General features: G+C 37.3%; 1 protein-coding gene across 3 annotated transcripts in view; it reads left to right on the top strand.

Annotated features, from left to right (window-relative positions):
- The window catches only part of LOC109038731 (ras-related protein Rab-37), a 110,333-nt gene extending 94,395 nt beyond the window's left edge, over nt 1-15,938 (top strand). For all 3 annotated transcript variants that reach the window (XM_072303664.1, XM_072303663.1, XM_072303665.1), the window contains exons 4-7: nt 3,520-3,628; nt 8,256-8,366; nt 9,869-10,013; nt 11,416-15,938. In XM_072303664.1, coding sequence (XP_072159765.1) covers nt 3,520-3,628; nt 8,256-8,366; nt 9,869-10,013; nt 11,416-11,524 — 474 coding nt within the window. In that variant the 3' untranslated portion in view covers nt 11,525-15,938. The remainder of the gene's footprint in view (nt 1-3,519; nt 3,629-8,255; nt 8,367-9,868; nt 10,014-11,415) is intronic.
- The last annotated feature ends 324 nt before the right edge of the window (nt 15,939-16,262 follow it).

The following is a 16,262-nucleotide window of genomic DNA, read 5'->3' as shown; positions in this document are numbered from 1 at the left end:
GCATCCGTTTCCGGGAATTGCTCAGGTTGTCACGGGTGCCTTCAAATTGAAACGATGCAATAAGAGCGTCACTCAAGCGAGTTATGAAAGTTTCGGTTCGGATCTGAGGATCCAGTCAGAACTTTCATGCTAATACGTAATACTGAGGAGCAATCTTAGATCTCACATTCCGTTTAAGGGGTATTTTCTTGATTCATTTTCCTTCCTTGAAATGCTTCTTAACCCCCACCCCCTCCGTTCTTGTGTATTTTTTACCCTACTCATATTCTTCGGATCATTATTACACGACGCATTCTCATAAATTCAAAGCAACAGGTCGAGCCGTTGCTATTAAAGCCGCATTACATTTATTCGGACGAGGCTCTATAAATTGTTTATTTAGTTTTTCGTTTGTTTCTCTGTATGTATGTCTGTTTTTAAGGGATAATGGGTGTGAGAAACAAAAGAGAAATGTTTCACCTTAGAAACTCAAAACTGGGCTTTGCTTATTCCATTTTGTCACGTTGAAGAGGAATTTTCACAGCTTCCACATTAGAAATAAATGTGACTTTAATGTGACAAAAGTTGGAGCGCCTTCAATTTTGTATGATACTGTGCAGCACCTCTATTGTGAAATAGTTGCTTGCAGCGCCGTGGCACGCTGCGGCGCGACGCGACGGCTGGGGGTGATAGGTCAAAATGTCCAAAAAAAAATGTCCAACAAGCAAGAATGTCCAGAGTTGAGAATGTCCATATTGTAAAAATGTCCAAGTATCTTAAATGTCCAATACTGGTTTTTTGGCCAAAGACAAAAATGCCCAAAAGTCCATTCCCTTTGCAAAAAAATTAGAAGGTGGCGACATTGTCGGCTTGAATACTAAATAAATTCGAATCCATGGAGACGACGGGGAAGATTTGAGAATCTTTTTTTCTTGAACTAACCTCAGTTGTGAAACTTTTTGGCTTTTGTAAAATTTTCGTTTGTTAAAAAATGCGGTAAAACCAATTACAGGGGCAAAATTTTACAATTTGTGATTTTTTTATGATTCTAAACTAAACTAATTGGTGAAAACTAAAAAAGTTGGTGATTTTATTGTGATTTTTGTGATGGCGAACCCAAGGCTATTGAAAAGCCAAAAAAATAAACCGACTTGGGTCATACGCGGATCAAACAACAAATTTCAAAGAAGTCGAAAAGAAATCAGGAGAGAATCCTACAGCGCATCCAACGCTATCAAGAATTCAAAGATGAAGATGACATTCCACGGTACCTAAGGGGCATTGCCTATTACATTCGAGTTTCCAACGAGCCCGAAGACGAGAATAATGAGGAAAGTGATCAAGAATGAAGAATATCTAGAAACAAAAATAAATGGACTTTTGGGCATTTTTGTGTTTGGCCAAAGAACCAGTATTGGACATTTCAGATACTTGGACATTTGTAAAATAGGGACATTCTCAACTCTGGACATTCTTGCTTGTTGGACATTTTTTTTTGGACATTTTGACCTATCACCCGGCTGGGCGGTCAGCGCGGAGTGCGCATTGGCGCCTACAAACCTAAGCGGATACTTCAAGCATTGCGCAATGCGTAAAGTATCCCCTTAGGTTTGTAGGCGCTAGTGCGCACTCCGCGCTTGCAGCACGCCGCTCCGCTCTGTGTTAGGCTCGAATATTTAAACTTGCGGAGTCAGCGTTTTTCGACTCATGATTTTGAAATGTTTGCACACTCTGCGTGGATTATTCTCATTTAAATTACATTTGTTCGGACGAGGCTCTATAAATTGTTTAATTATGTTTTCGTTTGTTTCTTTGTATGTATGTCTGCTTTTAAGGGATAATGGATGTGAGAAACAAAAGAGAAATGCTTCTCCTTAGAAATTCAAAACTGGGCTCTGCTTATTCCATTTTGTCACGTTGCAGAGGAATTTTCACAGCTTCCACATTAGAAATATATGTGACTTTAATTTGGCGTTTTAGGATCAAACTCATGATTTATTTTTGAAACAAATACTCAGTCAAAGCGAATCTACCATGTGATTCCAACGCCTTGCTGATGGTTAAGATGAATGCGAGCAAAATCATCCCACCCTTTTGCTATATGATTTGAGATTTGGAAATCACTTTGCCTAAAGTGGATCGATGGTGACGGAAAACATCGAAAAAGGTATCTTCTTCGAAAAAGGAATATCATTTACCATCAAACTATCTGCCCTTTTTTGTTTTAGGTATTTTCTGCATACCTTTGATTTCTCTACTCTCGTCGTGAATACGTTTCGGCAATCGTTAGAAATAAATATAGTTTGTTGTTTTTTTAAATATTTGCAAATAAAGTGCTTCCAAAACTGTTTCTTGTGTTTTTACTCTCCGTCCTTTCCGAGATTAATTTTATGGCATAGGTAAAAGATTTAGTTCGAAATTTGTATACATTCGAAAAACAAACAGGAAATAGTCTGACACCGAATGAATTCCAATTTTATTTTTATTTTGAGATGATATTTGTATTTGAGTCGCGCCTTCTTAATTATGGAACTTAACTGACAGATAGTTGACTGCAAAAAGTCGAAACTTCTTTTTAGAGGATTTAATGATGTCTGAAAAACAAAGTCGTGAATCAATTATCCTGTTCATTTAATTTATTCCCTTTCTTTTTTCTGAAGGGTAAATTCTGAGGAGGAGGGTAAGGAGTGGCTAAGATAAAAAGGCTTCAGTTTAACTGCACTGGCAAAAAATCGGTGATACCATTACAGTTTGGATGATATAAAACCTACCAAGTTTTGTTCGGTAAACGGAACCGGATTTTCACTTAGCTCGACTGAATAATACAGTATCAGATTAAGTTTCAGAAATTCAGTTATCTCAATCGGAGATCATTTGCTCAGAATGTCACTCTCCTCTAAGTACCGTCTCTTACTACACCGCCGTCTTAATCAATCATGTTAAAAGTGTCTTCGTTTTTATTTCTTTTCTTATGGAGACAATTTTATTTCTTAATTTTCTTTTTGTGTAGCGAGTTGTTGTGATTCAACTATGGATTGCTCGCCTCTGGACTAACCCCAAGAGTAAATACAGATGTGCGTAGTGGTTTGCAATGAATCAATTCATCTGCAGTTAAAATCTATGGGAAAGGATCGACTATTAGGATAATCGCGACGAACGCCTCACTAATCGATAGCTTACTGTAGCATTCGAACGGGAAAATATCTGAAGTCGATGATTAGTCGATCTTCCAACGAAAAAGCGTAACAGCATTTCAATATTGCCAAATTTTTTCTCGCATTTTGCATTTTTCACCGCAAAGTTTCACTGATTTTTCCTCTGATCTTGGGTAAAAATCAGCAAAATTTTGGAGAAAAATTGCACTGGTACATTCTTGTAAAATAGTGAATTTTTTTAGTCAATTTTGCAACCTTGGAATAGAGTTACGTTCCTTCGTGCGGGAGACGACGGATTAACGCCTCGCCGTTGAATGGATATATTTGTACCCTCAGATGATGTGATTACGATACTGACTGCTACGATTTTTTGTTTTGTTTGCAGAATAAAGTCGTGCAAGTGGACGATGCTAAAGTCAAGTTACAAATTTGGGACACGGCTGGCCAAGAGAGGTTTCGGAGTGTCACCCACGCTTATTATAGGGATGCCCACGGTAAGTTTCACCGCACACACGCTATTTGGACTGCGTTAAACAGAAAGGAACCAAGCCACATCAGCTTTTGCCAAATTTAATTGGGAAATTAAATTTACATGAAAACGGTTGTGCGGATTTTCGAGCAAATTTCAGTGAATTTTCTCCATAGTACAGAACAAAATTCCTTTAAATTTTCAAAAAAATCCGCACGAACTTTCTCTCATAAAATATTAAATTGTCCAGTTAAATTTGGCAATGGCTGTTGTGGCTTGCTTCCTTTCTGTTAAAAGCGGTCCATTTCTAAAAGAATTCGTCAAGGTGATTCTAGTCTGGACGATCTGCCACCACTTTGCGCTGCCTCACGGTTTACGTCTTTATGAAACAATAATTATCGTAATGCACAAGACAATGCAAGAAACTGATTCACAACGTGTAGCAGCATTAAAACTCAGTAGAATGACATCAAATTTGTCAAGATTCATCGTAAATTTATACCTAAAACTACGATAACGGACGTCACCCGTTGACTCAATGTGTAAGAGAGGGATAGCGCTATAAAGACTCTATTACCGCTCTCTATTTGTGCCGTAGTGTCTTGATTTATTTTGCGAGGAAAGCCCCGTAGCCTTAAGGAAAGCCTGTAATTCTTAATATGCTGGAGCGCCTTCAATTTTGTATGATACTGTGCAACACCTCTGTTGTGAAATAGTTGCTTGAAGCGCCGTGGCACGCTGCGGCGCGACGCGACGGGCGGGCGGTCAGCGCGGAGTGCGCATTGGCGCCTACAAACCTAAGTGGATACTTCAAGCATAACGCAATGCGTGAAGTATCCCCTTAGGTTTGTAGGTGCTAGTGCGCGTATCGCGCTTGCAGCACGCCGCTCCGCTCTGTGTTGGGCTCTAATATTTAAACTCGCGGAGTCAGCGTTTTTCGACTCATGATTTTGAAATGTTTGCACCTTCCGCGTGGATTATTCTCATTTAAATTGATGAGAAAAAAAAATACGTATTAAAGGAAAATATAATGGGTGTTCTGTCAATATTTTAGTGGTTCCGTGTCAAATTTGATCACCTCCAAATAACATGAATTTTAACTATTATATTTTTTGCTTTTACTGTGCTGCAGCGTAGTGTACGTGCAACCAAACGCTCTAAAATTTGACGTATTTGACTCTAAAAGATCGACGTACGAATGGGTTAAAACCAAAGATTCCGCGCTTCTCGGTTTTCCCCCTCACTTCTTCATTTTGTATAGTTTCTTTCAACACAACTACGGCCTCATCAAGATTAATGTCAATGCCGTCACTTGGAAAAGGTTTTACAAATGTAAATGGTTTTTAAAATGAAGTAATATTTTTATTTGAAGAGAAAGGTATATATAAGGTATATTTCAAATCGAAAATTTTAAGGATAGAAATTAAACCAAATATTCACCAATGACAATTTAAAGAGATGAATCAAAAGAAGAAATGAACATTTCATTTAAAAAATGAGTTTATTTTTTTTTAAAAAAAGTAACGTAAATTGCATGAGTTACTATTCTACCACCAACAAATCCTCATTTTCGACAAAATCGTTAGTTATGGTGGCCCCAGCCCCACCCGAGGGAAGGACCCCCAAAAACGTATCTGCACCCCGAGAATTTTCGAGTCAGGTCGACACTGCGCAGAAAATAAAAAGAAAAGAGATCGAAGTCCGAAAAAACTCAAAATTGAGCTACTGCGGGCTGATTGTTGATATTGATAGACAAATCTATAGACAACGAGAATATTAAGGGATCCTGTTGGTGAAAGAGAGTGGTTGCAATGGACAAAGGAAGTAAGTAATAGACTAATGAACGGCAACTCACGCGAGACCCGACACTTGTCCACCTTTTTCTCCCTTAGTCTAAAAGAACCACCCAAATTAAACAAAAGGATCGCTCCATACTCCGTATGTCTTCTTTGTCCATCGTGTTTTCTATCAATGGACCACTAGATAAGGTACGAATTTCAGCATTCTGATACATGTTTCTTAACCAAAATTTTACGTAAAATACGATACGCACAACAAAAATTACCGAAATTAACTCCTTACGAAGATATTTAATGATTCTTAATGCGTGAATTCAAACCACCCGCTCATGAAAACTCAATGGTCTACGTGATTCACATCGCGCGCTAAACGTTATCATGACAGTCTCTGCGATATAAAAATCTGGCAACCTCAATCTTGACGCTTTGGCTCAGTTATAGCAAATTGCTAATAGTTTGAACAACACATGATGGAAAATGAACATTGCTCGATTGAGAAGCTTGCTGAAACCGTTGTAGTGGGCGATTTGACTCACGTAGAGTTTTGAGTTTCTTGTGAGCGGGCAGTTCAAATTCCTCGTAACCAATGTGAAATAAAAACGTTAATATCTTCGTTAGGAGTTGGTTTCCGTAATTTTCGTTGTGTGAATCGTTTTCTGCGTGAAATTCTGGTTAAGAAACATGTATCAGATCGCTTAAATTCGTACCTTGTCTAGTGGTCCATTCCAACAATCAGCCCGCTGGACGCTCGAACAAAACAAAACTATCTTTGTTTCTAAGAGGTCGATACGTCAATTGGACGTATTTATGCTAAAAGAAACTATGTACATAGGGTTTGAGTGTGACATAGTTCCTTTAGCATAAATTCGTCCAATTTCTCTTTTGTGGCCCCTGTCCGATCTCCAATCGCGGTCACCGTGGGTTGGAAAGCCCGGTGCTCGCAGCGCATCAATCACCGGTTTTCGGCGATGGTGGACCGATTCGTGCCCGCCTCCCGCCCGGAAGTCGGGGACGCCCGGATATGGAACTGGGTTACGGCTTACGGCACGTTTCAATCACCGCGATCTTTTCAGCCCGCTGCGTGAGTTTCCAGAGAGGAGAAAGGAAGAGAGGTATTTACGGAGGAGGATGTAACGAATACGTTCAATACGTATCGGTACGAAGCTGAAATTCGGAACTTTCCGTCGCCCTCCTGACATATGGACGTAAACACACTTCGCCGTGAACCCTATCGTCCGTATAACTTAACGTTTTCCTGGGCTTATCTTTAAGGGTATACTTACGCTCTTTTGTCGGCCGAGCAACGTTTTGTGACGACGACAAAATCGGACGTCTCGGAGATTTCCCCATCGCACAGTGGATCGAATCAATCAGAGAGGTCGGACATGAGATATTTGACTGAGACTCACCGGAAAGAAAAAACAAAAATACATTGGATCTAGAGTCCAGACTCTTGAAAACATTGACAAGAAAAAAGACTCTTGATTCGATCAGAATTAAGCTTAAATCAAAAGGAAATCCGCTCAAATTAAGAGGCTTGGTTCTTGATTTAAGCTTAAATCTGATCGAATCAAGAGCATTTTTTCTTGTCGATGTTTTTAAGAGTCTGGACTCAGATCCAATGTGTTTTTTTTCCAGTGCTGCACATTTTGATGTTTATTTCGTCACATCTCTAAATTTTAGCGGTGCTGCTAGAAGAAAATATCACAAGGAAACCAATGGAACTACTTTTAAAACCTCAAATTTTTGTGTAAGCGGAGTTAAAAGCTTTTAAAGTTTCCAAATTTTGTCCGACCTCTTCCTTTAACTCGATCCACTGTGCGTCGTCGGAAATCTATGAACGCCGACTTAAAGTGACTATCCAAGGGAAAAGTATGTCGGGTCACAAAACTGAATAGTTTGTAGTTTACAAGACGAGAGCAAGTGCATTCATTCTATGTTTGCAAAATTCACTCAAATAATCCAATTTTTTGCAAGATTTATACTGCGGAATTTCTGTTAAAACTTTTGCCAATTTTTGGGAATATACAGGAGTAGATCCGTGAAATTCTCAAGTCAGGAGCAGCCCTCTCCATTTTCATGGTGATTTAGACTAAACGCACCATAATTCGTCGTTTTCTTCCACGATAGAGGGTAACTAAATTTCAGAGTTACCAAATTTTCCGCTGCAAATTGCATTTTTACAAGGAGACATTTGGGCATGGCCAACTGAAATTCACACAAATTATTCTCCTGACCTCATGCAAAAACCAGAAACATTTTGCACAAAAACAATTTCGTAAAATGTTGAACTGTTTGAGTCAATTTTGCAACCTTTAAATAGAGTTACGTTCCGAGCAAGGTTGCCTGATTGTGTGAAAAAATCTGGAAATGTAATATTGAGTTAAATTGAGAAATGTGCTGAATTTTCAGCATAATCTGGCAACAATGTCCGCGACTACGGACGAGACTAATTGCAATGACAGATAATATATGTAAAATAAGGTAATGTAAAAATAATTATCTTGCTGAAATGAGGAAAAATTCTGCTCTCTTCCTGCAAATACTTTGTTGGCGGAGAGATTAATTTTTCACCTTTTTTTCTCATTTATTAAGCAAGCAAGAAATCGAATAATTGGACCACATTTTGCAATAAGGAATCACTATGTCTGCAGGCTCATTACAGAAACAACATATATGTAATAGGTTTCCGTATACAGAAAGGTGCCTCCGGTAAAGCCGGAGATAGTAGTTCCTTATTGCAAAATGTAATCCACTTCTCCCAGTTGAACCGCGGATAACCGGGCCGCGGATATTCGAGACTATTCCCCGCTGTCATTAGTACTGATTATTCTTGTTTTTTTTCTTTTTCAGCGCTTCTCCTTCTGTATGACGTCAGCAACAAGACGAGTTTTGACAACATACGAGCCTGGTTAGGCGAAATTAAAGAATACGCTCAAAATGACGTTGTGATCATGCTCCTAGGTAACGATGCATACTATTCTTTATTAGAACCCATACAAGTATCTTCTACAATGTGTACATCCTCAAAGTTGACATTAAGAATATCCGCAAATCCGTCCAAGCTTTCTTCTTTACACAGAGAAAACTAACCAACGATTTATCCTGAAACTTTCTGTGTTTCTCTCGTTTTCTTTTTACGATATTGTTATAATCATGGAAAAATTCGAGGGAATCTCCTTGTTTCGTTTCTATTTTTAAGTTTTCTTTTACAAATCAAACATATCCAGATAATTTGAAGTTTTGCAAAAGGGATGCACGTTATTCGACTTTATCCATTGATTTTCCAACCAGTTAAATTTTCTTCATATTAAGTATACTTATATATCGACAGTGTAAGTCGGCAATCACATAACTCGGTTTGCGATGTCGCAGACTTCCTGTCATACTTTATTTTTTAAACGGAAAACTACTCAACGGCAATTCTTTAAAACTGCCGTGATTTTTCTTCTCTGTGCGAAGAAAATTCTGCAAAAACTTCAAGGAATGATGTTAATTTGTTCTCCTTTAAAAAATAACATAGAGGCGGAGATTTTCAGACACCGCAAACGAGTTATGTGATTGCCGACTTACACCGTCGATATAAGAAAAAGTAATGTACAGATCATTCAAATTAAAATATTGAGACTAAAACTGTTTTAAAAGAGAGGACTGCCAAGCATAATTAGCGAATGGACAATAATCGTAAACATCTTGCTCTGTTTATGCTACGCTGTCTGAATTGAAGCATCTTGGGACGAAGCGCAGCGAGCGGCGAGTGCGAGTGTGCGTCGCGTCGCTGAAAACGCCTTCAATACGTTGACATGCAGCACAGACTACCACAGAGCAGGAATAGTTGTATCCCGCGCCTGGATTGTTGAATCGCGATGGAATGTCATTGATAAAGATTTATTGGCTCTGCTAAAACAGGGATTTATCGATCATGGTCATTCGATAGAGATTCTAGAATCGATAGACAAAGAAGACAACTGAGATATGGACGGATCCTATTGGTGGAAGCCGGTGGTTGCAATGGACAACGGAGGTAGATAATAGACTAAATAACGGCATTCAACGAGAGACCCTATGAGTTAGTTTATCATTTACCCCCTTAGGCTTTAAGAACCATTCATTTCAACCGATAGGATCGCACCATACTCCGTATGTCATCTTTGTCTGTAGCATAGTAAAATGATTAAAGAAAAATCGAGCTACGAGCAAAAAATAAATTAGTAATATTTCAAACTACATAGAGATGAGAAATAATGAAACACTTACAAGAAACGAAGCAAACGTTACTTGTTTAATTTATTTTTGGCTTGAAGCTCGATTTTTCTTCAATCGTTTTACCATGTTTTATGCAACTTACAATTAGCCAGCCTTTGGCATTAAAATGTAATTGTCAACAGCTTTGTCTATTACAACGATCAACCCGCTGCACGTGCGATGATCCATACTGAAATCTAACGTATTTTTGTTATGCGCAGGGAATAAAGCGGATTGTGCGGCAAGCGAGCGACTCGTTAGGAAAGAGGACGGCGAGAGACTGGCCCGGGAATATCATGTGCCTTTCATGGAGACATCCGCCAAGACCGGCCTCAACGTTGAACTCGCTTTCATGGCCATCGCCAGGTAATCGCTCTTTCCCAAACTTCTCCTCCAACTCGAAGGGAAGTTGTCTCTTGTGCAGACTCCCTCAAAAATCTCAGTGAGCGCATTAGCGAAGTTTACAATGAGTCCGTTGTAAACTTCACCTCGAGCAAAAAAGAGGAGTTGTTCCTTTCGGAAAAGGGCTCCTAGATAACGATAAGATGTTTTTTTTTTTGGACGGACACATTTATAGAGGGAAGTTATTTTATTCGCGAATTAATTTTAACTACACTGAAAAAAAATCTCGATGTATTTACTAAGAGAAGGGTAAAATTACCAAGAATTCAGGGTTCTATTTGATCCCAGTTTTTTCTTGGTAAAATTACCATTTATGAAATTGGTAATTTTACCGAGAAATCTCGGTAAAATTATTGAACTTTCTCGGTAACTTTACTGAACCTTGGTAAAAACGCCAACATTTTTTATCGACTGTGGTAGAATTACCGAGATAAAATGGCAAAGTTACTGGGAATTGATTACCAATAAAAGTGGTATTCTTACCTGAAAAAAAAACAGTAAAAATACTAGTTTTTAGGTAAGCTTACCAGTCTGTCTAGGTAAAATTACCAATAATTGGTAAAAAAAGTGAGATGGTAAAGGTACCAACGGACCTTGGTAAAAACGCCGAGAATTTTTTTTCATTGTAGATGATACGCTCCCTGGCCGATATGCGGCCCAACCAGAGACATGAGACCCTCCACTCATGGCCTCTTGGCGATAGGTGGAAGCCTCGTTTACTTTCGAGGATTCGACACTTCCTTTAAAATTTTTGAATATTTCCTTATGGACAATTGAATCAGTGAGAACGAAAACACACCAACTCGAAAAAACGGAAATAATCAAGACACACACAAAACTACATATTAGGTGAAGAAGTTAGTCTCGAAAAAAGATTTTTGTTGCCTAAAAGCAAGTATTTAAGGAAATTTTAAATTTCCAAGTTGGAATAGATACGGTAACTTCAATGACCTTTATGGAAAAGTCTGTCCTCAGTGAAAAGTGGGCATTTTCGAGGTACCGAGTTGGTGTGTTTTCATTCTCACTGATTCAATTGAGGGGTCTGGAGGACGAGGAGCATAAGTTCAATTTTTGAAAAAAAAAGGAATATTAAGGATTTCAAGTAAAACTGGTCTTCATGCATATTCTGTGAAAAATTCGCTCCCAAATTCCAATTTTTAAGCATCAAAAAGTCAGTTTGAACTTTCTGCCATAAGGATCCATGTAATTTCGAAACTTCAAACACGTATTTCTCGAAAGAACAACTAAAAGCGTCTTTTATGCAATTTTAATCAGGGATCATGCAATATTTAATTCTTAAATATATACTTTTCAAGTGACCATTTCAGGGCAGACAAGAACTAATATTTTAACATGTATGTTTCAGGGATTTACTAGCAAGAAAAACTGGTGATAAAGACGGAGCGGCATTCAACGTCCAGGATTACGTTCGCGAAAAAACGCAGAAGGTCACGTGTCCTCAGTGCAACACTTGAACAATTTTTACAAAATCAAACTCGATGCTCTAAAATCAAAATACATTTTGGATATGCAGTGTATAATCAATATTGATTGGATCGAGATTTTTAGATAGGGACCAAATTTGTTGGCTTTCAGGAACAACATGGGCGTATTTACACTAAATTAAAGAACTATATGTATAGTAATTGAGTAAATCAAAAGAAACTGTGTACATGGTATACTTCATAGTTCAAACTTTCGTTCATACTTTTTCGCTATTTCAATGCATTTATAATTAATTCATTTTACATACGTCCACATATCTGTTGTTGATTCTCTACGCAGTGCAGATATGCACTTTTATAAATACGTCTATAAACTATATATTTTCTAAACTCGATCCGACAGGAAAAAAAAGTTAGTCATAACGGCGGTTAAAACCTGAAAGCAGGGATCGTGATTAATTGAGAATTTGTGAGTATCCCTAAACTTAAGTTTTCTAATGAAAAATCCAGTGAATGGCTATGTTTATAGTGATATGATTTAAGAAAAAGTGTATAAAAAATTCATAAGCAGTGGTACCTGGCCTGGTCATGAGGTAATCTTACAAGACGGAGGCATTTTTCAGTTAATGGTAGGTTTCCGTTAAAAGGAGATCTCTTGATGCGCATTCCTTGTGGTAAAAACGGAAATCCTTGTTTTCAGACCGGTTTTCAGGCATGAAGAAAATCCGTTTATAACTTTGTATCTGTGCCAGTACAGTTGCGCCTGGTCATAATGGAATATCGAACGGCGAAGAATAGTTCCCATTAACCACAGGTTATAATTTTCATTACGGGAAGGTTCATGAATGCGCATTCGTTATGACGATTTCAAAGGAAAATTCCCCTTTGTATTTTTTTCTTAATATATACGCTTGATACAACCTAAACGTTTGAAAGCGTTAATCATGATTTACATCCCAAGGAGCACAGACTGCAATAAGGAGCAATTACGTTGTAACAATATTGCAATTCCACTGAGTGTTGTGTATGTTGCCTGGCTCCTATTTGAAGGGGCCCCGTTTCTTGAAACTTATTGCAATAAAATGGAAATAAGTTGCAATTTTTCAATGCATTGCATATGTCCTATCTTTCTGACACATGGAACTTATTTTTTGATTATTTAAAATCTGCATAAATCGACTAAATGATGTAAAAATATTGCAATTTAATGGTAAAAAAAATACAATTGTATTGAAATCAAATTGCACTTTAATTTCAATATTTTGTGGCACTGTACTGCTTGGGTATTATGACAATTCTAATGATTTTTTAAAATACTTCTCATGTTTATTATTTCCGGCTTGTGGAAACACCAAACTCAAGTACCAGTAATCGCGATAAGTTGCAATTTGATCAGATAATTTACCGCAATTTTATCAACGTCCGTTTATTGCAATATTATGGGATAAACAATTGCGATAAATTACGATTTCATCGCTTAAAATAAAATCGCGATTACATCGACGCGATTTATCAACATAGTATCGAACAAAAAATCGTGATAAGTTGATATAAAACTTCGATTCTATCGGACTCGATTTTATATTATAGAGATAGGATTCTAACGAGATTAAGGATAATCACTCAGATGTTGATGACCCTAGCAATTTTATCGCCAAAAAAAACGTAAAAAAATCGCAACTTAATTTCAAAATTTCGCAATTTGCTCCGTTAAAAAATGCTACTTAGGAAATGTTAGGGTTTCAAAAATAGATTAGGACAGTTCAGTTTACTTTGAATAAAAAAGAAGATAAATCTTTAAAAACTCAAAACAAAAGTGCATCAAAAGTTTTGTAATTCATTATATTTTTTTTAAAGGATTTTAATTCATGCTTTTCACGGAAAATGTACTAAAACTGGACTTCAAACATGCTTGTTCGCCTGCCTTTTTCAGATGTCTTTACAACAACTAACAAACAAATCTTTCAAGCATTTAATTAAACAAATCCGTAACCGTTTCATTTTAAAACTGCCGACCGGCTAACTTTGATCAGCGCTTGAAGTCTAATCGAAACATTTAATTGGTATACACTGATCAGAGTCACCACCACTGTTGATTGTTGTCTTTTTAGAATTTGTAAATATAATTCAAAGTGTACATTGTTATTGTAAATTACGATATTATAGAATATTTATGGTATTATAGGATGATCCTCAAATACAAGAGAGAAAGTTTTGAGCTCAACATTTTCTTAGTTCCACGACTGAACTTAGGTTTCCCTGATTAAAAACTAGGTTTTATCTTTTTACAACCTAACATAAAAAAACCCTCTGAAAGTTTGATTTCAGCAATAAAACGGGCATGCAGTCTCTACTCTAATTGATATCAGTGAAATATTAAAACATATTATCGCCGTCTCCCGGACGAAGGGACGTAACTCCATTCCAAGGTTGCCGAATTGGCTTCAACAATAGTTTCATTTTACAAAAACGTATCCGTACAATTTCATCCCGAATTCGTCTAATCTTTGCACGAAATCCGAGGAATAATCAAAGGAATTTTCAGTTAGAAATACCCAAGATTCTCCTGGTTAAAATTCAATTTTCGAGGGGAAATTTGGCAACGTTGAAAGGTCGTTACGTTCTTTCGTGCGGTAAACGACGTTATGTCTGTTGATTTTCATAATGATTTAAAACCAAAAATTAAGTAGCGTTCTTGAGCAAGAATGTCTAAAAAACTGAGGTTTAAAATTTAGTCTGAGCCAAGAGTGAGGGATAATTATCTTAGTCCCTGAGCGTGAAGGAGACAATCAATGTATCATTTACGTAGTACAAAATTTCTTCGTAGAAATTTATTCTTTATAAAACAATTTTAAAAAACTCACTTGCGACTCCCCAGATCATCGGAGTCGCACCGATGATGGGCTGCATGCCCGAAACGTGTCTGCTCGCTAATTACTATCAAACGGAACTATGTGTATTAAGACATGAGCCCTGAAACCCATATGAATACGTGCATAACGGGGCTCAAGTCATAATTCACATAGTTCCGTTTGGTAGAAATACGTCCACTTAAACAATCGTTGCGAGTTTTTAAAAAATTGAAATTGTTTTATGACTTGTCTTAACTTGTGCGGAAATATCGCTCCCTCTTTTATAAATTGATTCTTGCTTTGACCCAGTGCTGACCGATAGGGTTGCACTACGTAGACTTGTTCTCCAATTTTAATTCGAATACCTTCGATTTTGGTAAACCCCATAGGAACGTCGAGTTGAGAAAATCTCTCAGTTCTAACTCTGGACGGGCACTTATTTATCCTTAATTCAATCTGTCCACACACTGAAAAGAAAGTAGATGATGGACCCAATCAGACTCAAAACGCGTCTAAAGTTCTGCCGTACTAGGGAATTGCGCCATATGAACATTCGAGAGTTGCCAAATTTCCCTAGATAAAACATGTACTTTTGAAAACATTCATGCACATTTTCCCTTGAAATTTTCCGTTATTTTAGGTTCAATTAAGGACAAAACTGTGTGAAATTTTTGGAAAATAATATTCACAATTCTCCCCGTAATTTCGGTTATTATTGGAGGAAATTTGGAAACGGCTGAAGGCTCATACGGCGTTTTCCTTCGCGGCAGAGTTGCTTTCTGATTGGACGTGACTAAAGTTGCTCAACAGCCAAACCCTATGAGGGGAATTATGCTGTATGTAGATTAGATTTTTCCCTATATGTAGTAAAAACACTCTGCGTGATTCAAAGTCATGACGCCACCTTGGCTCTCATCATAGATCACCAAATTGTGAAAAAAAGTGCAAGGCTCAAGCAAAATGATTCTTGAATTTGCCGCCAAAAGGTTCTCTTTTTTCATAAATACCTTGACTCAAGCTGTATTGATTCAAGCTCATTTCTTTAGAAGCAAGAAGAAAGTACAAAGTTTAAGCAAAAAAGTAGCTTAATTAAGCAAAATCATTCTTTATTTAAGAAAGAATACTGGTCGGCGGCAGATTCTGGGGTTTTTACCGCGCAGCGTAAAATTTTCACGTACACAGAGTAGTGAGAACGGAACAATGATAATGAGCCTTAAAAGTCAATTAAAACGAGAGTTAAATTTATTTCATTTTAACAATTTACGCCTCTGTCCTATTGCCAATCAATATTTAGTTTTTGTTCGTAAATGAGTTTGCAAGACAAATGTGTTCAATCCAACATCAAAAGAGCTGAGACTATCTGTCTTTCTCCTTGTTTCGATTATAACTATATAAATGTTTCAGAGAATTAACTCATTAGTTGGAATGTTTATCACTCCGTCGTATGATGACACAATGAGTCAAATTATGTAACTTCATCATGTTAGTGTAAAATCTCAAAACATATAATGATATTTCCTGTTATTTGAATGCATGCATTTACGTCGATGTTTCATAAATGTAATAAAAGTTACCGTTAATACGAACGCCAATTCTGTCATTATGCTTATCGACGGTGAAACTACCAAACCACGTATCTCGGTTTGCGACGTCGCAGACTTCCTGTCATACTTTATTTTTTAAATGAAAAACTACTTAACGTACAGTCTTGAAAATTTCTGTGATTTTCCTCTTCGTGCGGAGAAAATTCTGTGAAAATTTCAAGAAATGATATTGATTTGGTCTACTTCAAAAAAATAAAATGCGAGCGTAGATTTTTAAACACCGCAAACGAGATACGTGGTTTGGTAGTTTCACCGTCGTTATTTAACTTCATGCCCAGTTTGTTTTGTGAGTTTAAAAAAAAAATCCGCACG

This window comes from Bemisia tabaci, chromosome 8 (genome assembly GCF_918797505.1).
Source record: "Bemisia tabaci chromosome 8, PGI_BMITA_v3".
NCBI classification, from domain to species: Eukaryota; Metazoa; Arthropoda; class Insecta; order Hemiptera; family Aleyrodidae; genus Bemisia; species Bemisia tabaci.
This window is presented reverse-complemented; position numbering and strand designations above follow the sequence as displayed.